Source organism: Hemitrygon akajei, unplaced genomic scaffold (assembly GCF_048418815.1).
Source record: "Hemitrygon akajei unplaced genomic scaffold, sHemAka1.3 Scf000055, whole genome shotgun sequence".
Classification (NCBI taxonomy): domain Eukaryota; kingdom Metazoa; phylum Chordata; class Chondrichthyes; order Myliobatiformes; family Dasyatidae; genus Hemitrygon; species Hemitrygon akajei.
The window spans coordinates 2,878,130-2,905,765 of record NW_027331941.1 but is presented as its reverse complement, the minus strand read 5'-3'; the positions used below and the strand labels follow the sequence as shown (position 1 = coordinate 2,905,765).

The 27,636-nt window shown below is 44.5% G+C and overlaps 1 protein-coding gene across 1 annotated transcript in view; it reads right to left on the bottom strand.

The window, feature by feature from the left end:
* LOC140721445 (uncharacterized) overlaps positions 1 to 27,636 on the bottom strand; it is a 60,649-nt gene that overhangs the window by 26,519 nt on the left and 6,494 nt on the right. Inside the window, exons 4-7 of the mRNA XM_073036265.1 lie at positions 27,141 to 27,311; positions 24,692 to 24,859; positions 22,789 to 22,872; positions 758 to 849 (exon numbers count right to left, since the gene is read on the bottom strand). Of these exons, the coding sequence (XP_072892366.1) occupies positions 758 to 849; positions 22,789 to 22,872; positions 24,692 to 24,859; positions 27,141 to 27,311 (515 nt within the window). The remainder of the gene's footprint in view (positions 1 to 757; positions 850 to 22,788; positions 22,873 to 24,691; positions 24,860 to 27,140; positions 27,312 to 27,636) is intronic.

Sequence of the window (27,636 nt, the reverse complement as noted above, 5' to 3'; positions counted from 1 at the left end):
CTATCAGTCAACAGGCCCCAATTTCCACAAACTGCATTTACAAACGCTGCACCTGGGAACTAAACCTAAGGTAATTAATTCATGAATCTTCAATAAAGAAACGACAGTGCCGGGAACCTCCGAACGCTTAACAACTTGTCTTTCAGTGAAGGACTGCCTCTCCCTTTCTCATCTGGCCTACGGATAGGGGCCGTCGCACGAATGCAAATTCAGTGAGAAATAAGTTATGCCGATAGGTTCCCTACCTTTGAGCAGCGCCCACACCCTCGCTGGCATCACCACGACCTCTCACTGCTCACCCGCCCATTTCAGGATATTGCGGACGCGCTGGGAAACAATCCGCACCCTGGCACCTGGGGAGGCAAACTACCATCCCTGTGACCTTCACAGAATCGCCCAATCTGTCCCCCTAACTGCAAGAGTCCCTGATTCCAGCTGCCACCCTCTTCCCTCGTGCGTTCCCCTACTGTTCTGAGCCACGGGGCCCGAATCAGTCCCAGAGGGGAGGAGTGGAAAGCGAATTTCGGGGCAATTGGGTTTGATTCCTAGAATTGGTCACCCGAGCAATGCAGGCTCTTGCTCTTTTTAGGGCCCCCCGGGTTGCTCTGTTGACGAGTCCTTCAATCGCCACTTTCAAAGATGGTGATCCTGAATTGCGTTTATCTTGCTCACTTCAGTTTCTCAGCCGATGTCGGAGCCCACTCTCAGGCCAACGCTTCATTTTTTAATTTTTTTTTTTGCGAGATCTGTTACTCACCCACGTCCTCGGTTGTCGTCATGGTCACGGGATGTTCTTCTCCGTTCACACTCTCTGCCATGGTGGTGGCAGCCGATCGCAGCTTCCGGATCCTATAATAAGCAAAATATTAAGGTAAGGAAAACCGGACGCAATAATTAAGCCAAGTCGGAAAGAGTCCACATCTCCATGACACGATTTCCCTATTAACCCGGCGACACGCTGCCTCTCCCCTCGGGTCTCAGCCTGATTCCCGACCTCCCCAGAGAGGTGGAGTGGGGATGGGATCGATTCGAAGCTTTCAAAAATTCCCTTCATTCCAAAAAGAGCAGGCATCCCGAAGCTGTGCGTGTGAGGGGAAGGCCGTCACACTATGCAGGGGACGAAGCTAAGGGAATCAACAAACCCTTGGAAAGACTTCAGGAGTAATGGATGTTTTTTTTTTGGATCAACAGTTTAATCTTAATTGATTTGCAATAACTGACATGGATCATGGAATTGTTTTGGAAGCTTAAGATTAGAATACACGAATCCTGGTGATTAATTCGCAGAACTATGGAATTCTGGGAGATTTGGGAGGCGGTGGGGGGGGGGGGGTGGAATTTCAATGGCCCCACCTTCTCAGAGCGGATTCGGGTATGTCCGGCCAAATGGCTTTCTCGTGCGCTTCGGAAGACTGTGAGGAGCAGCGGTGGGAGGAGTTGAGCTGAGAGTATGCCTTATATTACTGGAACATCGGTTTGAGAAATTACCTCACACACAGTTAGTCAAGTCGATTACCGCCGCTGCGTTCCAACCCTGAATCCTTCCAATGCCTGTCACCGATTGCTTTCGGCGATCCACAGGGCAGAGGTCAGCAGCTCCATGGGATGCCCGACACGATCCCGGTTGAACGTCACGTCAACAACGCTCATTCCATGTCAACGAAGCCCAAATGATCCACCCGTTGTCCGCCAACCGAACGATCTATTGCCCCCATGGCAGGCTCGGAGTGATTGAGCTGTGTCGTATCAGTTAGTCGCCCATTTTATCGACGTGGCGTTGCCCAAGCCCACAACGCTCACCGGCCTGGATGACAAGCGGTCCAATTATGGGTCCAAATATGTCGAAGTATCCACGGAATCGCTGGCGCCCAAATATCCCATTGGCTGTCTCAGTCCGGATGGGTTTGATTCGTGGATCTCCCACCGGAAGACATTCTCGAAGTACAGACAGCAGAGAGTTTGGATCATTCACGTTCCTTCACCTGTCCAATATAAAGTGATGACGAGCTCTCAGGAGGTTTATTTGCATTATGGGCGCTGAAGGTGTTGTCCCACCTTGTAAATATAGAAGCAGAGGATCGAGAGCAAAATAGATGATCTCTCATTCATTGTAGTACGGAGAGATGGGGAGACATTTCCTCTCACCAATATTCCCTCTATTTTTTTTATGACCACAGTGCGCACAGAGCTTGCACTTTTTGTTTTTTGCCCGGTGACAACAACAGGGACGCACTGACTATATACATTGTTTTTCAATTAAACAGTGTAGACAAGCCAGTAGAGAAATAACCGCAGCAGAAGCCGGAAAATGAAATGTGATTGTGTACGATCGTGAGATAAACTTAACATGCCGACGAGGTAGAGTGTGACAACCATTTGGGCGCAATTTAAAAGCGTTTGCGCGCGAGGAGCAGAAGGTGTGCGCCAGCGCATGCGCGCTCGCCTTTGGAGGGAACGTGGCCTCTCAGGGCAAGGAATTGCTTCTTCCCAAATCACCACCCGAGACGACCTGAGAAAATACCAGTCATCAGCGATGTTCGAGCAGAGGGCGTGGCTGACTGTGGATCAATAATGGAACTAAGAATTACAAAGTAACATCTTAGAGACATATCCATCTCAGAAACATGTAATTTGTCCGGGTTGCCCTTTCGCTGACTATTGTGCCCGGCTCTGCTGAACCTCTTTGCCTGTATTAGGTCGACGTTCGTTCATGCCCTGTTTGGTAAAATATCTTTCAAGATTTCTCTGAAATGTAGTGACTGTTCCTGTCTTCAGCAATTTCTTTGGTAATACGTTGCAGATTCCAACTAATTTTTGGAATGATTTTTTTCTCCTCACACGGATCTCTTTTGCATTACTGCAACCTCACCTTCTGTCTCCCTTAACAGACCCCCACCACACGCTCACTGTTACCCTGTCTATGCTACCCACCGTTTTATATTAATAGGTATATTAATAGTAAAAGGAGAGTAAGGGAGAAAATTGGTCCTATTGAAGATCAGCGCGGTCGGCTATGTATGAAACCAAAAGAAATGGGAGAAATCTTAAATGTTTTTTTTTTGCATCTGTATTTACTAAGGAAAGTGGCATGGACTCAATGGAAATAAGACAAACATGTAGTGATGTCATGGAACCTATACAGATTGAAGAGGAGGAAGTGCTTGCGATCATGAGGCAAATCAGAGTAGATAAATCCCCAGGACCTGACCGGGTATTCCCCCGGACCTTGAAGAAGACTAGTGTTGAAATTGCAGGGGCCCTAGCAGATATATTAAAAATGTCGGTATCTACGGGTGAGGCGCCTGACGATTGGAGGATAGCTCATGTTGTTCCGTTGTTTAAAAAAGGCTCGAAAAGTAATCCGGGGAATTACAGGCCGGTAAGTTTGACGTCGGCAGTAGGTAAATTATTGGAAGGAGTACTAAGAGATGGCATCTACAAGTATTTAGATAGACAGGGACTTATTAGGGAGAGTCAACACTGCTTCGTGCGTGGTAGGTCATGTTTAATAAATCTATTAGAGTTTTTCAAGGAGGTTAGCAGGAAAGTGGATGAAGGGAATGCAGTGGATGTTGTCTACATGGACTTCATTAAGGCCTTTGACAAGGTCCTGCATGGGAAGTTAGTTAGGAAGATTCAGTCGCTAGGTGTACATGGAGAGATAGTAAATTGGATTATACATTGGCTCAATGGGAGAAGCCAGAGAGTGGTAGTGGAGGATTGCTACTCTGAGTGGAGGTCTGTGGCTTAGTGGTGTGCCACAGGGATCAGTGCTGGGTCCATTGTTATTTGTCATCTATATCAATGATCTGGATGATAATGTGATAAATTGGATCAGCAAATTTGCTGATGATACAAAGATTGGAGGTGTAGTGGACAGTGAGGAGGGTTTTCAAAGCTTGCAGAGGCATTTGGACCAGCTGGAAAAATGGGCTGAAAATGGCAGATGGAGTTAAATACAGAAAGGTGTGAGGTATTGCACTTTGGAGGGACAAACTAAGGTAGAACATGCAAGGTAAAATGGTAGGGCACTGAAGAGTGCAGTAGAACAGAGGGATCTGGGAATACAGATACAAAATTCGCTAAAAGTGGCGTCTCAGGTAGATAGGGCAGTAAAGAGAGCTTTTGGCACATTGGCCTTTATAAATCAAAGTGCTGAGTGTAAGAGATGGAATTTTTAAAATATATGTTTTATTAAATTTTTAAGAGAATTACATAAAATGAATAGAAGAATAGAGTAATGAATATTAATATTAGCCCTCCCCTCCCCTTAAATAAATATCCCCTTAACATCCCTGTCTAAAAATAAAAGAAAAAAGAAAAAAAGAAAGAAAGAAGAAAGAAAGAAGGATTGCCTGGATATCGGAGGATCCCCACACGCTCCATGGAGTTCAAAATAACTTTAGTATATATCTTTATTTTTCCCCAAATAACTGATAATTTTATCTTCAAAGGACCTATATATTTAATTGTATCTTTTGTAGATAGGGGTGCCAAATTTTCAAAAATATATCATATTCATTACTTAAATTATAAGTAATTTTTTCAAGTGGAATGCAGTTATATATTTCATTATTCCAACGGACCATAGTTAAGTATGAATCTGATTTCCAAGAAACTGCAAGAGCTTTTTTGGCTACTGCCAATGCAATTTTTATAATTTTTTTCTGATATTTATTCAATTTAGGTTTCGGTATTATCCCTTCAATATCGCCTAATAAAAATAATGTTGGGCTATGTGGAAGTTGTATTCCAATAATTTGTTGCAGTAAAAGTCTTAGATTTATCCAAAAAGGTTGAATTATAAAACAAGACCAAGTAGAGTGTAAAAAAGTACCGATTTCTTGATTACATCAGAAACATTGGTCAGATAAATTTGGGTTTAATCTATTTATTTTTTGTGGTGTAATATATAATTGATGTAAAAAATTGTATTGTACTAATCTAAGTCGGACATGTAATGTATTTGTCATACTGTCAAGGCATAGTCTTGACCAATATTTTTCATCAATTTTAATATTCAAATCTGTTACCCATTTTTGCCTTGACTTATGAATTCCTGGCTTAATTGTCTGTTTTTGAATCAAATTATACATACAAGACGCAATTTTTTAAATTTTTCCTTTTTGAATTAAAGTTTCTATTTCATTAGATTTTGGCATTAACATTGTTTGACCCAGTTTATCTCTTAAATAGGCCTTTAATTGAAAATAACAGAAAAGAGTGTTATTTGATAAATTTGATAAAAAGAATAAAGATAAAAAGAATCCCAAAGATATATGACAGAAGAAAAACGAAGACAACTTGTCAATAAGAAGCTACAATATAATACACTCCAGACCTATCGAACAGAAAAAGTAATTATGAGAACTAAACAGAGATATTACGAATTAGGTGAAAGATCACACAAGATTCTCTGCAGCTGAAAACAGAGCAGGCTTCCAAAACAATAAATGCAATTAGAACAAGTGCAAATAAAATTACTTATAAACCTTGAGAAATTAATGAAACTTAAAAAAAAATTACTCCGAATTATATCAATCAGAATCACAAAATGAGGTTGCTGAGATCAATTTTTTTTTATCACAAATAACTCTTCCAAAATTGAATTCGGAAGAACAGAAAGGATTAGATATGCCCTTTACATTAAAAGTGGTTGAACAAGCTTTAGGATCACTCCAGAGTAACAAATCTCCAGGAGAAGACGGTTTTCCACCTTAATTTTATAAAAAAAAATAAAGATTTATTAATCCCTCCCTTTAATATTAATTAATATATTAAGTTAATATATCAAGCAGAAAGAACACATAAACTTCTACAACCTTCTTCGACAGCGGTCCTAATAGTATTGCCAAAATAAGATAGAGATCCTTTAAAACCAACATCATATAGGCCTAACAACAACACACACAAAATGCTGGTGGAACACAGAAGGCCAGGCTGCATCTATAGGGAGAAGCGCTGTCGACGTTTCGGGCCGAGACCCTTCGTCAGGTCTCGGCCCGAAACGTCGACAGCACTTCTCCCTACAGATGCTACCTGGCCTGCTGTGTTCCACCAGCATTTTGTGTGTTGTTGTTTGAATTTCCAGCATCTGCAGATTTCCTCGTGTTTGCTCATCATATAGGACTATCTCTTTGTTGAATACTGATTGTAAAATAATTGCAAAAATTTTATCTAATAGATTATCTAAATATTTACCAAAACTAATACATATGGATCGTGGTGGCATCCGTCGGTCTCGAGAGACCATGGATCTGCGCCTGGAGTTTCCAGGGCGCAGGCCTGAGCAGGGTTGTTTGGGAGACCGACAGTTGCCCCAAGCTGCAAACCTTCCCCTCTCCACGCCACCGATGTTGTCCAAGTGAAGGGCACTGGGACCCAAGTAGCTTGGCACCGGTGACGTCGCAGAGCAATGTGCGGTTAAGTGCCTTGCTCAAGGCCACAAACACGCTGCCTCAGCTGAGGCTCGAACCAGTGACCTTCAGGTTACTAGTCCGATGCCTTGCCCACTCGGCCACGCGCCAACACATACGGATCAAACAGGCTTTATTAAAAATAGACAATCGGCGGATAATGTAACCCGGTTACTTAGCATAATTCATCTGGCACAAAAGAAGGAGGAAATGAGTGTGGCAGTTGCTTTGGATGCAGAAAATGCATTTGATAGATTGGAATGGGACTTTTTATTTAAGGTATTGGAAAAATCTGGGTTAGGAAAATCTTTTATAAAATGGATTAAAACCTTAAATACTAGTCCCAAAACTAAAGTAGTGACAAATGGTCAAATTTCTACATCATTCCAGTTAACAAGGCCAACTAGACAAGGTTGTCAATTATCACCTGCCCTATTTGCATTGGCGATAAAACCATTAGCTGAATTAATTAGAACGGATCCAGATATGGTGGGCTTCAGAGTTAACCAGGAGGAATGTAAGATTAATTTATTTGCTGATGATGTTCTGATTTATTTAACAAACCCATTGCATTCGTTGCATAAATTATCTTTTAGATTGGAAGAATATGGGAAAATATCAGGGTATAAAGTAAACTGGGATAATAGTGAAATTTTACCCCTTACCAAAGGAGATTATAGTCAATGTCGATTAGTCACTCAATTTAGATGGCCGACAAATGGTATAAAATATTTAGGTATAAGAGTCGATAAAGATATAAAGAATTTATATAAATTAAATTATTTGCCATTATTGGAAAAAATACAAGAAGATCTTGATAAATGGATGATGTTACCAATAACTTTAGTAGGTTGAGTTAATGCTGTAAAAATGAATATATTTCCGAGATTACTATATTTATTCCAAACATTACCAATACAACTGCCCCAGGAGTTTTTTTCAAGAGTTGAATAAATGTGTGAGGAAGTTTCTTTGGAAACGTAAGATGTCAAGAATATCGTTGGAAAAATTGACATGTAAATTTGACCTAGGAGGGTTACAACTCCCAAATTTTAAGAATTATTATAAAGTAAATCAACTTAGATTTATTGCATTTTTATGAAGAAAAATCGGCATGGATTAGAATAGAGTTAGATAAGATAGGAGAAAATATATCAGAAGATTTTATATATAAATGGGAATCCAAATGGATACGGGAAAAGAAAGAATCGCTTATATTAAAACATTTGATCGATTTATGGAATAAGGTAAATGTTGATGATGAGATAAAGAAATTTTTATTAGCGAAGAGAACCCTAATTCAAAATAGACTTATTCCTTTTACAATGGATAATCAACTTTTATATAACTGGTTTCAAAAAGGGATCAGATATATAGGTGACTGTTTTGAAGGAGGTATATTGATGTCGTTTGATCAATTAAAGAATAAATATAAAATATCAAATAACACTCTTTTCTGTTATTTTCAATTAAAGAGTTGGAATGTTATGCTGAGGTTGTATAAGGCATTGGTGAGGCCGAATTTAGAGTATTGTGTGCAGATTTGGTCACCTAATTACTGGAAGGATATTAATAAGGTTGAAAGATTGTAGAGAAGGTTTACAAGAATGTTGCCAGGACTTGTGAAACTGAGTTACAGAGAAAGGTTGAATAGGTTAGGACTTTATTCCCCGGAGCGTAGAAGAATGAGGGGAGATTTGTTAGGGGTTTATAAAATTATGGTGGGTATAGTTAGAGTGAATGCAAGCAGTCTTTTCCCACTGAGGCGAGGGGAGAAAAAGAAACAAGAGGATATGGGTTAAGGGTGAAGGGGGAAAAGTTTAAAGGGAAAATTGGGGGCGGGGGGCTTCACACAGAGAGTGGTAGGAGTGTGGGATGATCTGCCAGATGAAGTGTTAAATGCGGGCTCACTTTTAACAATTAAGGCAATCTTGGACAGGTCCATGGATGAGAGGTGTGTGGAGGGATATGGTTCAGGTACAGGTCAGTGGGACTAGGCAGAAATGTTGTAATGCTGTAATGTTCTATGGTTCTAAGGGAAAATCTGGAGAACCTGCAACTCCGAGCAACACACGCAAACTACTGGAGGAACCGAGCAGGCCAGACAACATCTAGGAAAACAGCACGGTGGACGTTTCGGGCCGAAGCCCTTCGGCAGGACTTCAGGGAAAACAGACAGAGGTTGCCCAATCTCTCCTTATAAATCAAAGCATGCGACATTTTTCTGATTTTATTTTTTTCCCCCGGCACCTACTTGTTGGCGAGTGGCCGAGTGGGCAAGACATCAGACTAGTAACCTGAAGGCCACTGGTTCGAGCCTCAGCTGAGGCGGCGTGTTTGTGTCCTTGGCACTTAACTCTGCGACGACACCGGTGCCAAGCTGCGTGGGTCCTAGTGCCCTTCCCTTGGACCACATCGGAGGCGTGGAGAGGGGAAGGCCTGAAGGCCTGGGGCAACTGCCGGTCTCCCACACATCCCTGCCCAGGCCTGCGCCCTGGAAACTCCAGGCGCAGATCCACGGTCTCCCGAGACCGACAGATGCCACCACCACTCTGATGCAGAGCCGGCTGTAAAGTCGGAGCCGAGATGAAGACGTTTATCAGCCATGCAGTTGCTGTATGGCGCCTGTGCCGGGACGTGTAGGATGGCCAGCTCCCGCGCAGATTGAATTTTGTACCTTTATCTTGGATCCAATTAGTGACGCATGATATGTACAGGGCAGGCCACGTGACTGAATCCCACGTAACTGAATTATTGTAATTTCGATCCGGTTAAAGCTAATGTCCGCGTTACTTATAAAGGCGTTACCGTGACTGTACATCGGACCGGCATGGTTCGCTATTGATGTTTCGATGAGAAAAAACCGCTTCTTACAGCCTGCCGCGAACTTTCACCGGGATAACCTCTGCAGTCCGGACTGACTTCAAATTGCTCCCGGATGTCCCGCGGGGGGGGGGGGGGGAATAAAATAAGGACGCCCATCTCACCGGCGAATAGATATAATGAGGAGAAATTTAGCTCTGCTCGGCGTCCACGAACCCCAGGGCCGGAGGTCAGTTCGGCCGGCAAGGGAAGCGTCGCTTTTGGAAACGACGGTCGGAGCAGTTCATTCAAAAGATACATATTTTGACTATATGCGGTAAAAGTGCAACTTTCCGGTAGTACCTCCAACAGCAACGCATTACGTTAGAACGTAACAGCGATTGAAGCAACTCCTTCAGAAACTATTTTTACGCAATTTCATTATTCTCCCCTATCAAACGAAATATTATTGTAATGCATATACAGCACTCCAATCGAAAATGCTGCGTGTTCAAATTCACTAACCTTACTGGGTATAGATACCTTTCGTTGACGGCACTTCTCTGATTCACTGAGCCCAGGTAATTCATTGCTCTGTGACCCGAAGGTGTTTCGGCACACCCTGAGCGAAGTTCAGCTTTACAACGCACGGTCATAGATCCAGCCTATAATCTTATCGGCAGAATGCTCGCCACGCCCTGTTCCCCGGCGCGGAGCCGCGCACAGTCGCATTTCATTTACTTGCTGGAAATAGTTTTGCATGGATTAAAAATTCCGTACCTGGGATCAATGAGTTAATGTCACTCAGAATAAGAGTCCGTTCATCGCTTGCACGCAACAGGAGGAAGTGCTCGCTCAAAACCCTTCGATGCATTATTCACTTCTTAGTTCGGGCATAAAGTTTCAAAAGGCGTGGGGAACTTCCCTTGAATATTTTCACAATTCCCGTTTAGATTAAGGGTGCACCCCTCCCCTTTCTTTTGTATTTAAATCCCTTACTTCCAGCTTCTTACGGTTAAGATTTATGGATTTTGTTTTTTATAAAGTGTGAACATATTATAGCTCAGTAAGTAGGCAGTATACCTTCTTTTTTACAAATGCAGCTCTGTGGTGATATAGTTCTGATTAACTTTTTTTAATATATCGTAAGTTTGGCTTGGAGTTGGGTAGTGGAAGGGTGGGGTGGTAACAATTCTACTATGGGTTGTTTTCTTAATTGTTATGAGCTGTACTTTTATATGTTTGCTTTGCATTGTACAAACTTTTTTTTTGCTTTGTTGCATTGTAAACACTCATAAAAATTCATCAAAACAAAACCCTTCGCTGCAAGTTAACGACAATGACTTACCTTTATTCCGATCTTCGTATCATCGTCTACATCACGCTTTATTATTTATTTGCAGGAATAACGCAATAAGACAAAATTGATCCTCTTATCCAGAACAAACATTTAACACCGTATAATAACCGCGGACTGAGTGTGTTCTCCTCCTGATATTTGCACTAGTTAATGTGTAACCGACTGAACCATGACGAAAGTATGCCTGACATTCGGGCAGATGCCCCAGACTGATTTTCCATTTTCTTCTCGATTCTATAGACAATAGACAATAGTTGCAGAAGTAGACCATTCGGCCCTTCGATCCTGCACCGCCATTCTGAGATCATGGCTGATCATTAACTATCAATACCCAGTTCCTGCCTTGTCCCCATATCCCTTAATTCCCCTATTCATAAGATACCTATCTAGCTCCTCCTTGAAAGCATCCAGAGAATTGGCCTCCACTGCCTTCTGAGGCAGTGCATTCCACGCCTCCACAACTCTCTGGGAGAAGAAGATTTTCCTTAACTCCGTCCTAAATGACTTACCTCTTATTTTTAAACCATGCCCTCTGGTACTGGACTCTCCCAGCATCTGGAACATATTTCCTGCCTCTATCTTGTCCAATCCCTTAATAATCTTATATGTTGCAATCAGATCCCCTCTCAATCTCCTTAATTTCAGCGTGTACAAGCCCAGTCTCTCTAACCTCTCTGCGTAAGACAGTCCGGACGACCCAGGAATTAACCTTGTGAATCTACACTGCATTTCCTTTACAGCCAAGATGTCCTTCCTTAACCCTGGAGACCAAAACTGTACACAATACTCCAGGTGTGGTCTCACCTTGGCCCTGCACAAATGCAAAAGGGTTTCCTTGCTCTTGAACTCAATTCCCTTTGTAATGAAGGCCAACATTCCATTAGCCTTCTTCACTGCTTTCTGCACTTGCTCATTCACCTTCAGTGATTGATGAACAAGGACTCCTAGATCTCTATTTATTTCTCCCTTACCTAACTCTACACCGTTCAGATAATAGTCTGCCTTCCTGTTCTTACTCCCAAAGTGGATAACCTCACACTTATTCACATTAAACGTCATCTGCCAAGTATCTGACCACTCACCCAGCCTATCCAAGTCTCCCTGAATTCTCCTAACATCCTCATCACATGTCACACTGCCACCCAGCTTAGTATCATCAGCAAATTTGCTGATGTTATTCTCAATGCCTTCATCTAAATCGTTGATGTAAATCGTAAACAGCTGTGGTCCCAATACCGAGCCCTGTGGCACCCCAGTAGTCACCACCTGCCATTCCGAGAAACACCCATTCACCATTACCCTTTGCTTTCTATCTGCCAACCAGTTTTCTATCCATGTCAATATCTTCCCCCCAATGCCATGAGCTCTGATTTTACCCACCAATCTCCTATGTGGGACCTTATCAAATGCCTTCTGAAAATCGAGGTACACTACATCCACTGGATCTCCCTAGTCTAACTTCCTGGTTACATCCTCGAAAAACTCCAATAGATTAGTCAAGCATGATTTGCCCTTGGTAAATCCATGCTGGCTCGGCCCAATCCTGTCACTGCTTTCTAGATATGCCACTATTTCATCTTTAATAATGGACTCTAGCATCTTCCCCACTACGGATGTTAGGCTAACAGGGCGATAGTTCTCTGTTTTCTCCCTCCCTCCTTTCTTAAAAAGTGGGATAACATTAGCCATTCTCCAATCCTCAGGAACTGATCCTGAATCTAAGGAACATTGGAAAATGATTACCAATGCATCCGCAATTTCCAGAGCCACCTCCTTTAGTACCGTAGGATGCAGACCATCTGGACCTGGGGACTTGTTATCCTTCAGTCCCATTAGTCTACTCATCACCGTTTCCTTCCTAATGTCAATCTGTTTCAGTTCCTCTGTTACCCTATGTCCTTGGCCCATCAATACATCTGGGAGATTGCTTGTGTCTTCCCTAGTGAAGACAGATCTCAAGTACTTATTAAATTCTTCTGCCATTTCTCTGTTTCCCATAACAATTTCACCCAATTCATTCTTCAAGGGCCCAACATTGTTCTTAACTATCTTCTTTCTCTTCACATACCTATAAAAGCTTTTTCTATCCTCCTTTATATTCCTGGCTAGCTTGCGTTCGTGCCTCATTTTTTCTCCCCGTATTGCCTTTTTAGTTAAGTTCTGTTGTTCTTTAAAAATTTCCCAATCATCTGTCCTCCCACTCACCTTAGCTCTGTCATACTTCTTTTTTTTTAATGCTATGCAATCTCTGACTTCCTTTGTCAACCACTGTTGCCCCTTTCCCCCCTTTGAATCCTTCCTTCTCCGGGGGGATGAACTGATTTTGCACCTTGTGCATTATTCCCAAGAATACCTGCCATTGCTGTTCCACTGTCTTTTCTGCTAGGATATCAGTCCATTTAACTTTGGCCAGCTCCTCCCTCATGGCTCCATAGTCTCCTTTGTTCAACTGCAACTCTGACACCTCCGATCTGCCCTTATCCCTCTCAAATTGCAGATAAAAACTTATCATATTATGGTCACTACCTCCTAATGGCTCCTTTACTTCCAGATCGCTTATCAAATCCTGTTCATTACATAACACTAAATCCAGAATAGTCTTGTCCCTGGTCGGCTCTCGTACAAGCTGTTCCAGGAATGCATCCCGTCGGCACTCTACAAACTCCGTATCCTGTGGTCCAGCACCAACCTGATTCTTCCAGTTCACCTGCATGTTGAAATCCCCCATAACTACTGCGACATTACCTTTGCCACATGCCAATGTTAACTCCCTATTCAACTTGCACCCAATATCCATGCTACTGTTTAGGGGCCGGTAGACAACACCCATTAGGGTCTTTTTGCCCTTACAGTTCCTCAGTTCTATCCACACAGACTCTACTTCTCTTGATCCTATGCCCCCCCCTTGCAAAGGACTGAATCTCATTCCTCACCAACAGTTCCACCCCACCCCCTCAGCCCACATTTCTGTCCCTACGGTAGCACGTATACCCTTGAACATTCATTTCCCAGGTCTGATCTCCCTGCAGCCATGTCTCCGTTATCCCAACAACATCATAGTTACCCATTCGCACCTGATCTTCAAGCTCATCCGCCTTATTTCTGACACTTCGTGCATTCAGATATAGAATTTTTAGCCCATTTCTCCTCTCTCTGTTTAAATCGCTGCCTATTGTGCTTAACCCAGCTCCCCGAACTCCCCTCGGGCTATACGCCCCTTGAATTTTGTTGTCCTTCCTAAATTTACTTATACATTCTGCACATTTAACTCCATGCTCCGTCAGACCATCCCTCTGTACATGTGTCCTCCTTATCACTTGTTCCGCCTCACCTTTCTCTGCTACAAACTTAATATTCCGGTACCGTGTAGTCCCCACCTGTCCTTTATTCTTCCTCTCGTATCCTCTCTCACATTCTGGATCCCCGCCCCCTGCAAATTTAGTTTAAACCCCCCGAGCAGCACTAACAAACTTTCCTGCAAGATTGTTAGTACCGCTCCAGTTCAGGTGTAAACCGTCCCGTCGGAACAGATCCCACCTTCCCTGGAACAAAGCCCAATTATCTAAAAACCTGAAGCCCTCCCTCCTGCACCATCCTCTCAGCCACGTATTAATCTTTATAATCTTTCTGTTCCTTGCCTCACTGGCACGTGGCATAGGTAGCAATCCTGAGATTGTTACCCTGGAGGTCCTGCTCTTCAGCTTCGCACCTAACTCGCTGAACTCCCTACGCATGACCCCTCACTCATCCTACCCACGTCGCTGGTCCCTACATGGACCACAACATCTGGGTTCTTGCCCTCCTTCTCGAGAATAACCTGCATCCGATCTGAGATGTCCCGGACCCCGGCACCAAGGAGGCAACAGACCATCCGTGACCCCCGATCTTCCCCACAAAATCTCCAATCTGCCCCCCTGACTATAGAATCCCCTATCACTACCGCTCTCTTCTCTTCCCTCCTCCCCTTCCTAGTCGAGGGTCCAACCTCAGCCGACAGAGTCAGGACCACTGCAACTTGTTCCTGGTAGGTCATCCCCACCAACAGTATCCAAAACGGTATACTTATTGTTGACGGGTACATCAAGTACATCTACAGCTCAGATGCGTAATAACCAATTAGAATATAAGTTCCCCGGGGGAGGGGCTGAAGGAAATTGATGAGGCAGCAAAACATTTCAGCTGGAGCGCTGATGACATTTTCTGTTGATTCACGCCAAGAGGCCACGTTATTGGGCACACCTGTAACCTGCACGTTAATGCAAATATCCGGTCACCCAACACGCGGTAGAAACTGAATGCAGGCATGGTGGCGAGCTTCGGATGTCCTTTTCAGAAAAAAAAACACATTAGCATGGGGATGAAATATGATCGAATTGTCTTTGAGCGCGAGTGATTATGGGTGCCCGACGGGATGGCTGGAAGAAATCAGAGATTGTCGACTTCCTGGTTTTTGTCACGCAAAATTGATCCTGTTACCCAAAACAGACATTTGACGTCGTATAGCAACTGCGGAATGAGTGTGTTCTCCCGTTGATAATTGCCCTAGTTAATGTGTAACCGGCTGAAATATGACGGAAGTATGCCTCGCATCAGGGCAGATGCCTGACATCTTCTCCTCGGATCTACAGCTCGAATGCGTAATAAGTAATTGGAATGTAAGTTCTCTGGTGGAGGGAGTGAAGGAAATTGCCGGGACAGTAACTTCTTACAGTTGAAAAGCCGATACTTTTTTTTTAAATTCACGCTCAGTGGCCACGATATTAGGCAAACCCGTAACCTGGTTGTTAGTGCAAATATCCAATCACCCAACATGAGGCAGTAACTGAATGCAGGCATGATCGAGAGGTTCGGATGTTCTTTTCAGACACAACCTTAGCATGGGGATGAAATATGATCGAATTGCCCTTGACCGTGAATGATTATTGGTGCCAGACGGGGTGGCTGGAGGAAATCACAAAACTGTCGATTTCCTGGGATTTTCGCGTACGCAATCTCGAGAATAAACAGAACAAGCTAAAAAAAAAACACGGAGTAAGATGCAGTGCGTCAAAACGGGCGGTTAATGAGAGGTCAGAGGAGAATAGTCAGGATGATTTACGAGGATAAGAATGCGACAGTAGCTCTAATAATGGCGCGTTACAACAGCTGTGTGCAGACCGTAATCTCCTGAAGCACAACTCGTCGGATCTTGAAGTGGATGCGTTAAGGTAGCAGAGGTCCGCGGACCTACGCTCACTGGCCACTTTATCAGGCACGGGAGGCACCTACTGACGTGGTGATTGAGTGTTCGTCGGCTTGCGCGGCCTGTCTCTTAAAAGAAGTGGATAGAGTTTCAGAAAACATGTCAAACAGAAAATACATTCGGGAAAAAAAAAGTAAATGTGGAATCAGAAGCACTCGGTATGTTAAGCCAGATTGTAGTGTGAGAAACGAGGGCAAACTTGTCAGATCGATAACAATCAGCCGAAACTGTGAAGAGAAGGAAAGAGAGAGATAAAAAGAAAGGGAGGAGAGAGAGAGGGAGGGAGAGAGGGTGGGGGGGAAGAGAGCAAGAGGGATAGATAGATAGATTGAGGGGAGATAGATAGATAGATAGATAGATAGATAGATAGATAGATAGATAGATAGATAGATAGATAGATAAACAGACAGAGATAGAGAGAAAGAGAGAGAGAGTAGGGGAAGAGAGGATGAAAGAAAGATAGAGAGGTAGAGGGAGAGAGAGACGGGGAAGAGGAAGTGAGAAAGGGAGAAAGATTGATAGATAGATAGTTAGATAGATAGATAGCGAGAGAGAGAGAGAGAGAGAGAGAGAGAGAGAGAGAGAGAGAGAGAGAGAGAGAGAGAGAGAGAGAGAGAGAGAGAGAGAGAGAAAGAGAGGAAACATAAAGAGATAGAAAACCTACAGCACAATACAGGCCTTTCGGCTCACAAGGTTGTGCCGAACATGTCCTTACCTGAGAAATTACTAGGCTTACCCATAGCCCTCTACTTTTCTAAGCTCCATGTACCTATCTAAAAGTCTCTGAAAAGACCCTATAATATTAGCCTCCACCACCGTTGCCGGTAGCCCATTCCACGCACTCACCACTCTCCGCATAAAAACTTACCCCTGACACCTTCTCTGTACCTAGTTACAAGCACTTTAAAACTGTGCCCCCCTCGTGCTATCCATTTCAGCCCTGGGGAAAAGCCTCTGACTATCCACACGATCAATTCCTCTCATGATCTTATGCAGCTCTATTAAGTCATCTCTCATCCTCCGTCGCTCCAAGGAGAAAAGGCCGAGTTCACTCAACCTATTCTCATAGGGCATGCTCCCCAATCCAGGCAACATTCGTGTAAATCTCTCTACACCCTTTCTATGGTTTCCACATCCTCCCTGTAGTGAGGTGACCAGAACTGAGCACAGTACTCCAAGTGGGGTCTGACCAGGGTCCTATATAACTGCAACATTACCTCTCGGCTCCTAAACTCAATCCCACGATTGATGAATGCCTTCTTAACCACAGAGTTACACAGGAAGGGGGGGGGGGGGGTGAAGAGCGACAGAGAGAGAGAGACGGAGTGACTGGGCGGGAGGGGCAGATATCTTCTTTGTTTGGTGTCGACCAAGGACGTTGCGCCTAGCAGCGTGGATCCGCAAACTGAAGCAGTACAAAATGGAGGGCGGGCTGTTGCCCAAGCTGCAAGTTCCACGTCTTTGTCATCTGATTATCCCAATGGAACGGCAGAAGCGGATACCAGAAGCGTCGCACGGGTTGCCAGTCAGCGTTGAGCTCAACCTGGGACTGCCTGAGGGGCCCCAACCCCCGATTTGTCACCTCGGGGTTTACTCCCGAAGCCTTCCCCGTGGGTGGCTATAGCCCGACGGCCGCGGAGGTTTGAGATCAGAGCTTTCCATATCCTAGGTGAGCTGCCAACCGCGGCTGAGAGCTCCATCTAACCGAAGCGACTGGTTTTAACGCACCAGTAGCCCTCATCTGCCCTTTCTGCTGTCGGTAGAAACAGTCCCGCCGGGCTTAGTAGATCTCACTCGTGAATGTCAGGAGCTGGACTTGGTTAAGGGGGAAAATACAGCCCCTTGTACGTTACGTTGGATGGGGAATGACGAGAAATATCTGTTATGGTGGAAGAGTTTTTTGGTCCTTGCAAGTGAAGGGCCCAGTGATTTTATGGTCCTTATATGAATGTGGACATAAAGAAAAAAGGTACCCTTTGTACAGTTGATGAGAGGTGGAAGATGACTTTGTCAGCGGGATTTAGAGAGTGGCGTCGCAGGGATGTTGGGATAGATTATTGATTAATAGAGTACAATGGGCTTACCTAGGAGGGGTAAGAAAAAGACACGGTCGCGTGCGCCTTTTTCATCAATACAAAAGAAGATCAAGTACACAGGGAAACTTTCATGGGGTGGGCGACGGAGGTCTCAGTGCTACCTGCAAGACTGGGATGGTGGAGAGAAAACAGGGCCAGTGCCTTATCGCCGTTGCTTGCATTGAGACGTGTCGTAAGAAAGGGAGCTTTTAGTAGAAGAGGGAAGAACGGCGTGTTCGGTACATTTGAAAGGGGAAATGAATGCTGCACGTGTCTTGCGGTAGAATCAACAGGCAGACGGCAAATGAGTGTATCTTTGTTTGATATTCATTTGGAGATTTCCAACACAGTTAGGTTAAGAATATATCACTTATGATGATGATGATTCTGATGATGATGATGATGATGATGATGATGATGATGATGATGATGATGATGATGATGATGATGATGATGATGATGATGATGATGATGACGATGATGATTATATTACAATTCTCAACTCAAGTGGTGAAACCTGGGATACGGACATAGCAAAGAACATTCATTTCTCTCGTGCTGGTTAGTACTAGCTTGCTGAAGATATGAATGAATATTTGGGAAAATATTTAATTGGGAAAAGGGGAAAACGTGATGCTATTAGGCAGAAACTTAGGAACATAAACTGGGAAACAGGTGTTCCCAGGGAAATGAACTGCAGAAATGTTCGGGGAACATTTGCATGGCGTTCCGCATCGATATGCTCCTTTGAGGCAGGGAAAGGATGGTAGGGTAAAAGAACCACGGTGTACAAAAGGATGTAGAAAATCTAGTTAAGAAGAAAAGAAGAGCTTATGATAAGTTTGTGAAAAGCTTAGGAAGGAAAGAGAAAGCTTAACAAAGGTTCAGACACTACGTTCTGTTGGAGTGCCAGAAAATTACAAGGGTGGCAGGAAGCAGCTCAAGAATTAAATTAGGAGAGCCAGAAGGAGCCTTGAGGCGTCTTTCGCGAGCACGAGTAAGGAAAGCCCCGAGGGACCCTACAAGTATGTGAAGGGCAAGAGGGTAAGCCGTGTAAGGAGGGGACCAAACCGGAGCAAGACTGGAGACATGTGCATGTAGCCGGAGGAGGCAGCAGAGGTACCTAATGAACACTGTGCTTCAGTATTCACCAGGGTAAAGGACCTTGGCAATGGACTTACAGCGGACTGACATTGTTGAGTGTTTAGACATTAAGAAATAGGATGTGCTAGTGCTTTTGAAAGGCACAAAAGTCAGGGGTGTTGTGGATAGTCTGAAGGGTTGTCAGATGTTACAGCGCATCATCGATAGAACGCAGAACTGAGAATTCGCGGGTGGAATGCGTCCCACATAATTGTGAAGTGATGGATTTTGGCAGGTCAAAATATAATATTAACGGCAGGACTCTTTGCAGTGTGGAGGATCAGCGAGGTCTTGGGCTCCGTGTCCGAGGGATACTCAAAGCAGCTGCGCAGGTTGACAGTTTTGTTAAGAAGGCGTATGGTGTGTTGGCCTTCATCAACCGTGGGATAGAGTTCAAGAGCCGTGTTGTAATGTTACAGCTGTGTGAAACCTCAGTTCGAGCCCACCTGGAGTCCTGTGTTCAGTTCTGGTCACGTCACTACAGGAAGGATGTGGATACGATAGAGATAGTGCAGAGGATGTTGCCTGGATTGGAGAGCGTACCTTACGTGAATAGGTTGAGTGAACCCGGCCTTGGAACGACGGAGTGTGAGGACTGACCTAACAGAAGTGTATCCGATGATGAGATGCATTAATCGTGTCGATATCCAGAGGCTTTTCTTTTTACCCCGGGGCTGAAATGGTTAACACGAGGGGTCTAGTTTAAAGGTGATGGGAGTAGGTACAGAAGGGATGTGTGGGGGGTGAGTTTTTCACACGGAGAGTGGTGGGTGCGTGGAATGCACTGCCAGCGAAGGTGGTAGAGGCGGATAAAATAGATTGTATATTGTGTGCAGTTTTGGTCACCGAATTACAGGAAGGATATTAATAAGGTTGAAAGAGTGCAGAGAAGGTTTACAAGGATGTTGCCGGGACTTGAGAAACTGAGTTACAGAGAAAGGTTGAATAGGTTAGGACTTTATTCCCTGGAGCGTAGGAGAATGAGGGGAGACTTGATAGAGGTGTATAAAATTTTGATGGGTATTGATCGAGTGAATGCAAGCAGGCTTTTTCCACTGAGGCTAGGGGAGAAAAAAAACCAGAGGACATGGGTTAAGGGTGAAGGGGGAAAAGTTTAAAGGGAACATTGGGGGAGCGCTTCTTCACACAGAGAGTGGTGCCAGATGAAGTGGTAAATGCGGGCTCACTTTTAACATTTAAGAAAAACTTGGACAGGTACATGGATGAGAGGGATATGGTCCAGGTGCAAGTCAGTGGGACTAGGCAGAAAAACGGTTCGGCAAAGCCAAGAAGGGCCGAAAGGCCTGTTTCTGTGCTGTAATGTTCTATGGTTCTACGGTAAGTTTTTTCACGCAGAGAGTGGTGAGTGCGTGGAATGGGCTGCCAGCAACGGCGGTGGAGACGGATACGATAGGGACTATTAAGATGCTTTTAGATAGGTACATGGAGCTTAGAAAAACACAGGGCTATGTGGTAGGGAAATATTCTAGGCAGTTGGCAGAATAGGTTATATGGCCGGCTCAACATTGTAGGCCGAAGGGCCTGTAATGTGCTGCAGACTTTTACGTTTCTATGTTTCTGACGCCGTGCGGGCTAATTCTAAAACTTTAAGGTAACACCATTTGTAGATATTGGAACAAAGTATTCCCTGCTATTAGTGTTTCATATTGTATATTTATTAAGTATTTTTTTCTTGCATGTTTACCTTATAACATTATGTTCGGATCATTATCAGGGATGTCTTATTTGCCCAAATGGCCCGGTCATAATATGATTGACTCTAAAACTGGATCAGGGTTGTGTTTACAGGGAGGCGAGGTGTCACTTTATGAGCTTGTATTTTTAAGCAGTGTCTTGTGAATAGCGTTTGCAATTTGATCGTGCCAGTGTCGGTAATAAGACTGAGTTAAACTGTTGCAGAATCCTGTGGCGATGGATTATTCTGGCTTCTTTTGACAATTTTTATCCTGATGGGTTGTATCTTCCCCTGGTGCTCCCCACCCCTTTTCTTTCTCCCTAGGCCTCCCGTCCTATATGATCCTCTCCCTTCTCCAGCTCTGTATCCCTTTTGCCAATCAACTTTCCAGCTCTTAGCTTCATCCCTCACTCGCCTGTCTTCCTATCGTTTCGGATATTCCCCTCCCCCTCCCACTTTCAAATCTCTTGCTATCTCTTCTTTCAGTTAGTCCTGACGAAGGGTCTCGGCCCGAACCGTCGACTGTACTTCTTCCTATAGATGCTGCCTGACCTGCTGTGTTCCACCAGCATTTTGTGTGTGTTACTTTAGGAGGGGAGGGCTTCTTCACACGCCAGACGAAGTGGTAAATGCGGGCTCACTTTTAACATTTAAGAAAAGCTTGGACAGGTACATGGATGAGAGGGGTATGAAGGGGTATGGTCCAGGTGCAGGTCAGTGGGACCGGGCAGAAAAATGGTTTGGCACAGCCAAGAAGGGCCGAAAGGCCTGTTTCTGTGCTGTATTGTTCTATGGTTCTATGGTGCTATGATATGGTCATTTCAAATACACACAACATGCAGAAATCAGTGAGTGGCACACGACGTAAATATAATGAATTGAAGATGGAAAAGAAAGGCAATGGAATATGAATAGGGGATACATTGTTCCAATAGTAATGCTAACAATTCCTATCATCCCAAGTTTCTGAACAGTTGCATTTCAAATTAGGCTAACACAGCAAAATGTATGTAAATCTTCAGAAAGACACCCCTGGAATGGCCCGAAATTTCCCAGCAATTGAGAAATGTGTGTGCCTGGCTAATCCCGTCCCTCATGGTTCACCAGCTTGAATTGAGGAAAGTCAATAATCAGTGTCATTTATATATTATTTTATTGAATATAATTAGACAATTACTTTATAGATGGATGCAATATTACAGGATAAACAAGGAAGAACGGCTTACCTAATAGGTCTAGCCACTGTAAAAACACATAACATACAGAAATCAAGACGTGAACAAGATATGCATGAATTGAAAGAGGAAATTGAATGACCATGGAACATTCATAGAATATACGTTGTCCCAGTAGAAATGTAAACGATTGGTATTATCCTGTACAATAGCATTATACAAGTCACAATACAACGGCATTTAACAATCAGGCCTACACTGCAATACGGATGCAAATCTGCAGAACGTCGCAATGCTAAACGTCACTAGAGTGGCCCGAAATTTCCTAGCAATTGAGGAAAGAGTTTCTTTCCTTATTCCCGTGCCTTAGGTTTTACCAGCTCGCTCTGATTTAAAAAGAGCCATCAAAATAATTAGTAAATGAACACAGAGGAGATAAGTTGCCGAGCCCTGAAATGCATCCATAGGCTGTGTTCGGTGATTCCATTATCCCATCTGTCACTTTCACCTGGGGCAAACCCCCCCACCACTTCGCCCTCCCGCATGGTCCACTCCTCTACCCTACCAGACTCCTACTTCTTCGGCTCTTTACCTTTGCCACCTAGTACCTCCCGGTTTCTCACTTCACCCGCCCACATTCCCCTCAGCTGATCTGAAATCTCACTTTCCAGCTTGTACTCGTTCCCCTCCCACCTCCTTCTTACTCTGGCTTCTCCCCGTTCTTTATCAGTCCCGATGAAGAGACTCGGCCCAAAACGGCGTCTCTTTATTCCTCTCCGTGGATGCTGCCTCTCCTGCTGAGTTTCGCGTGTTTTACTGTGGATCTCCAGCATCTGAACAATCCCGTTGGTCCATACATAATTCCTTCCCCGCGCTCACAATACGATCTTCAGTTTGGACCTGGAGTCTTCCAACGACCTTAAGGTATTCTTCGCACGAAAACTGAAGGGATTCCGCTCCAACCTGGAACAAAAAAAAAATGTTGGAAGTACAAAATAGAGTGAGCAACAGTGCACAAGGATGTCAACAATACAACAGCACACGCAAATGTCATCAGAAATCTGGCTGCAGCTGCAGAAAGGTGAATTTGTCACAAGGTGTGTATAGGCGTATTATTACCGTATATCATATATGTCAAACTCAAGGCCCGCGAGATAATATCTAATTACTATTAAAGCTGGCCCCGGTAATCGAAGCGCCTCTGGCGTATGATATGGCTAATGCTGAGTTTATTCAGGTACCAGGTTTTCAGGGTTTTTAGTGTTTATTCGGCAGTCTTCTTCATAAGAAACGGAATTTGTAAAGTGAAACACTTTGTGTAGTTATAGCAGAGACTGAGACGCATGAGAGCAGGCTGAAAAAACGGAGGCAACGAAAGCTGCGTTCGCACGCGTCCGACTGATCCGGCTCGCATGAAGCTGCATTTTGCACAATCCGGCCCGTGACCTAAAATGAGTTTGACACCCCTGCCGCAGATAGTGGAAAATCCTTTCCATAATGTGTGATCGAAAGATTGTCACGGTAAGAATCTGTCTCCAAACAGAGTGTGATTTGAGGACTGTAGCCGTGAGGAATCCGTTCCCGAAGCGTGTGGTGGAGGTGTTAGGACAGCATTGTCAGGAGTCGATAGGTAGTGTTGCACCCCAGCCCCTCTAAGAACTGCATAGACCTGTGCATCGGCGAGACGAAACAATGGGATGGCCCGCCGCAGGAGGGCAAATACCGCAGGCCAAGACCCGGCTGTACATCTCCAACTGAAGGACAAGGGACTCTCCATTGATGAAAGCAATGTCCACATTTTGGACTGGGAGGGCAGGTATGTTTGAAGAAGCCATCGTTGTCAAACTGGGAAAACCCATCCCTGAGCAGAGAGAGTGGGAGAACGACGCCACCTATCGACTGCTGACAATAAAGTCTTAACAGCTCTCCGCAGCAATTCACAACTCCATTCACGCAAAGACTAATGAGCCTCCCATTACCTCTGCGACTCTAAACAACCCTCATATTATTGCAATACCTTTAGACAATTCATCGAGTTTACAAGCTGGAAAACTACCCATCATGCATCAGAACTCAAGAAGCGTTTCTGATGATGAGTGGCGAAACGTCTTCTAGACGACAGAGAAGGCCAGTTGCCTTGATTTACTACTATCTGATATGTGGAACTTAGTTTGTTTCGTGTGCTGTCAGAGTGGAAAGTCCATTCGCCCAGTGAGCAATCCTGTCCCGCAGTGTATGTTTGCTGTCCTGTCACAGTGAGGGCCAGTTTCCCTCAGGATATCCTGGGATTACTGTCACAGGTAAAATTAGCTTCCCACAGCGTGTGGTTGGGATGCTGTCACAGTTAGTTTCAGTTTGACACAGAGTGTGGGTGTATTACTGTCAGAGTGCGGTTGGAGTGCTGTGTCGGTGTGAAATCTCTTCCTACAGACTGTGGCTGGAGTAAAATTTCAGTGAGGATCATTCCACACCCTCCCCCCCCCCCCCCGGGTATGTTTGGAGTACCGTGACGGTGGGCAATGTCATAGGATCAGTGTCAAAGTGAGAGTTTCATTCCTGTGGAACATGACTGGGCAGTGCCTCCGGATTGAATACATTCCTGTGTTAGCGGCTGAAAGTGATTATCAGTACTGTACTACGTTACCACAGAACAATGTACCGATCATTGTGATCCAGCCAATTTACAGAATATGAACTCTTCTTTTTCCAAGCTCCCAATAATCAATCCTTCAGAGGCGTGACAAGGGAAATTCTATTACACTGGATACCAACAAACACTCACTGGACCCATTGCAGACTCGGGAGGTTGTTTATGAGTTTTTGTAAAGCAGAGACGGAATCGTCTGTGAACGAGTTCATTTCCAGGTCCGCCCCGTCCAATGAGCGGTTGGTTTCTAGAGCGGAGGCGAGATCCTTGGCTCCAGAATCTGTGAGACAAGAATCCATCAACCTGTAGATTGAACGAAAGAAAAAATAGGGACAGAATGAATAAGTGCACTGGGCTACATTGATCATGCTACTATCTACTGTCCTGATCTCTTTGGCTCAGATGACGCGGCTCACTATCAGAATTTTATTTTTAACTTTTCCGAGTCTGCTCCAAAGCACAAACTTTCCACAAACTTTGCAACTATCATCACCGTTGATGATACTTCCAGGTGTTTGACAGCAGAGGGGCGTCTGTGTTGCAAAGGTGGCGGCAGTTGGCGAGGCCGCATCGCAGACTGATCTCTTGCAAAAGCTAGTGCTGAAACTGAATGGTCGTTTAAAAAAACCTGACACTCAAGGTACCTCAGTAAAAAGTATTGAAATGAACATATAGAAGTTTGCATTTTAAACAGACCAGCAAGATGTTTAAGGTAAGCGCCATCTGAGTTGAATGAAATCCCGAAAGAAGTTCAGTGGATATACTCCCAGCAACCTCTCCTGTATTGATATCCTGGACTCACCTGAACTTCGGCCACGTTTGATCTGACGTAGGCTCAGCGGCAGCGTCCCATAGAACCATAGAACATTACAGCACAGAAACAGGCCCCTTTGGCCTTCTTGGCTGTGCCGAACCATTTTTCTGACCAGTCCTACTGACCCGCACCAGGACTATATCCCTCCATACCCCTCTCATCCATGTACCTGTCCAAGTTTTTCTTAAATGTTAAAAGTGAGCCCGCATTTACCACTTCATCTGGCAGCTCATTCCACACTCCCACCACTCTCTGTGTGAAGCCCCCCCCCCCCATGTTCCCTTTAAAACTTTTCCCCCTTCACCCTTAACCCATGTCCTCTGTTTTTCTCCCCTGGCTTCAATGGAAAAAAAGCCTGCTTGCATTCACTCTGTGTATACCCATCATAGTTTTATATACCTCTATCGTATCTCCCCTCACTCTTCTACGCTCCAGGGAATAAAGTCCTAACCTATTCAATCTTTCTATGTATCCCAGTTCCTCAAGTCGCGGCAACATCATTGTAAACCTTCTCTGCACTCTTTCAACCTTATTAATATCCTTCCTGTGATTAGGTGACCACCTGAGGTGTTGCGAACAGTAACACAATCGAATAGGCAGCCCAGGGACAAAAATCAGCCACCGTAAATCGAGCGTTGGGGCTGGGCTCGAGAACTCAAGTGAGGAGAGGAGCTTCATAAATATAGCCATATAACAATTACCGCTCGGAAACAGGCCATCTCGGTCCTTCTAGTCCGTGCCGAACGCTTACTCTCACCTAGTCCCACCGACCTGCCCTCAGCCCATAACCCTCCATTCCTTTCAGGTCCATATACCTGTCCAATTTTACTTTAAATGACAATATCGAACCTGCCTCAACCACTTCTACTGGAAGCTCGTTCCACACTCTCTGAGTTAAAAATTACCCCTCGTGTACCCCTAAACTTTCGCCCCCCAACTCTCAAACTCATGTCCCTCTTGTTTGAATCTCCCCTACTCTCAATGGAAAAAGCCTATCCACGTCAACTCCATCTATGCCCCTCATAATTTTAAATACCTCTATTAGGTCCCCCCTCAACCTTCTACGCTGCAAAGAATAAAGACCTAACTTGTCAACCTTTCTCTGTAAGTTGGGAGCTGAAACCCAGGTAACATTCCAGTAAATCTTCTCTGTACTCTCGCTATTTTGTTGACATCTTTCCTATAATTCGGTGACCAGAACTGTACACAATACTCCAAATTCGGCCTTACCAATGGCTTGTACAATTTAACATTACATCCCAACTCCTATACTCAATGCTCTGATTTATAAAAGGCCAGCATACCAAAAGCTTTCTTCACCACCCTATCCACATGAGATTCCATCTTCAGGGAACTATGCACCCATTATTCCTAGATCACTCTGTTCTACTGCATTCTTCAGTGCCCTACCATTTACCATGTATGTCCTATTTTGAATATTCCTGCCCAAATGTAGCACCCCAGACTTATCAGTATTAAACTCCATCTGCCATCTTTCAGCCCACTCTTCGAACTGGCCGAAATCTCTCTGCCACCTTTGAAAACTTACTTCATTAGCCACAACGCCACCTTTTTAGTATCAGCTGCATACTTACTAATCCAATTTACCACCTCATCACCCAGATCATTAATGTATATGACAAACCACATCAGACCCAGTACAGATCCCTGAGACACACAAATGATCGCATCGCGACAAGACCTGCGCCCATATACAGTGCCGGGGAACCGGTGAACGTAAACGTCATCGCTTCACGATGTGGTACTTACTCTAATCTCTGTAATTTACAATCCGGGTTTTTCAGAGCCTCCGATAGCTTTATCAAACCCTCATCTCGCAGTTCATTTGTACTCAAGTTTAATTCAGTCAGTGAGACGTTTTCACTCAGAGCGGAGGCGAGGTCCTCAGCACAAGCAGCCGTCAGACCGTTGGAATCCAGCCTAGACGGCAGAGGAGGGGGGGGGGGGGGAGAAGAAGAGTTGAAATTGTTGCAGAATGAGCTTTCATTTCGTTCCTCCAATCAACGTCATGTGATTTCATGACCGTTCGCACGTACCGGCCTCATCTGTTCGCGGAGAGCAAAGAAAAAGGAAGAGAGATGCCCGGCGGACAAATCTGTGAGATGGTTACCCGCTCTTCTGAGAATCATCCAGACAGGAGGTTCACCTCAGACCCTTCCGATCTTTCAGCAGTCGCATTCTCGCTGATACCCAGAATAGAGCGCGGGAATTGAATATTAGCACAGCTCCCGCGAATATGAAATAT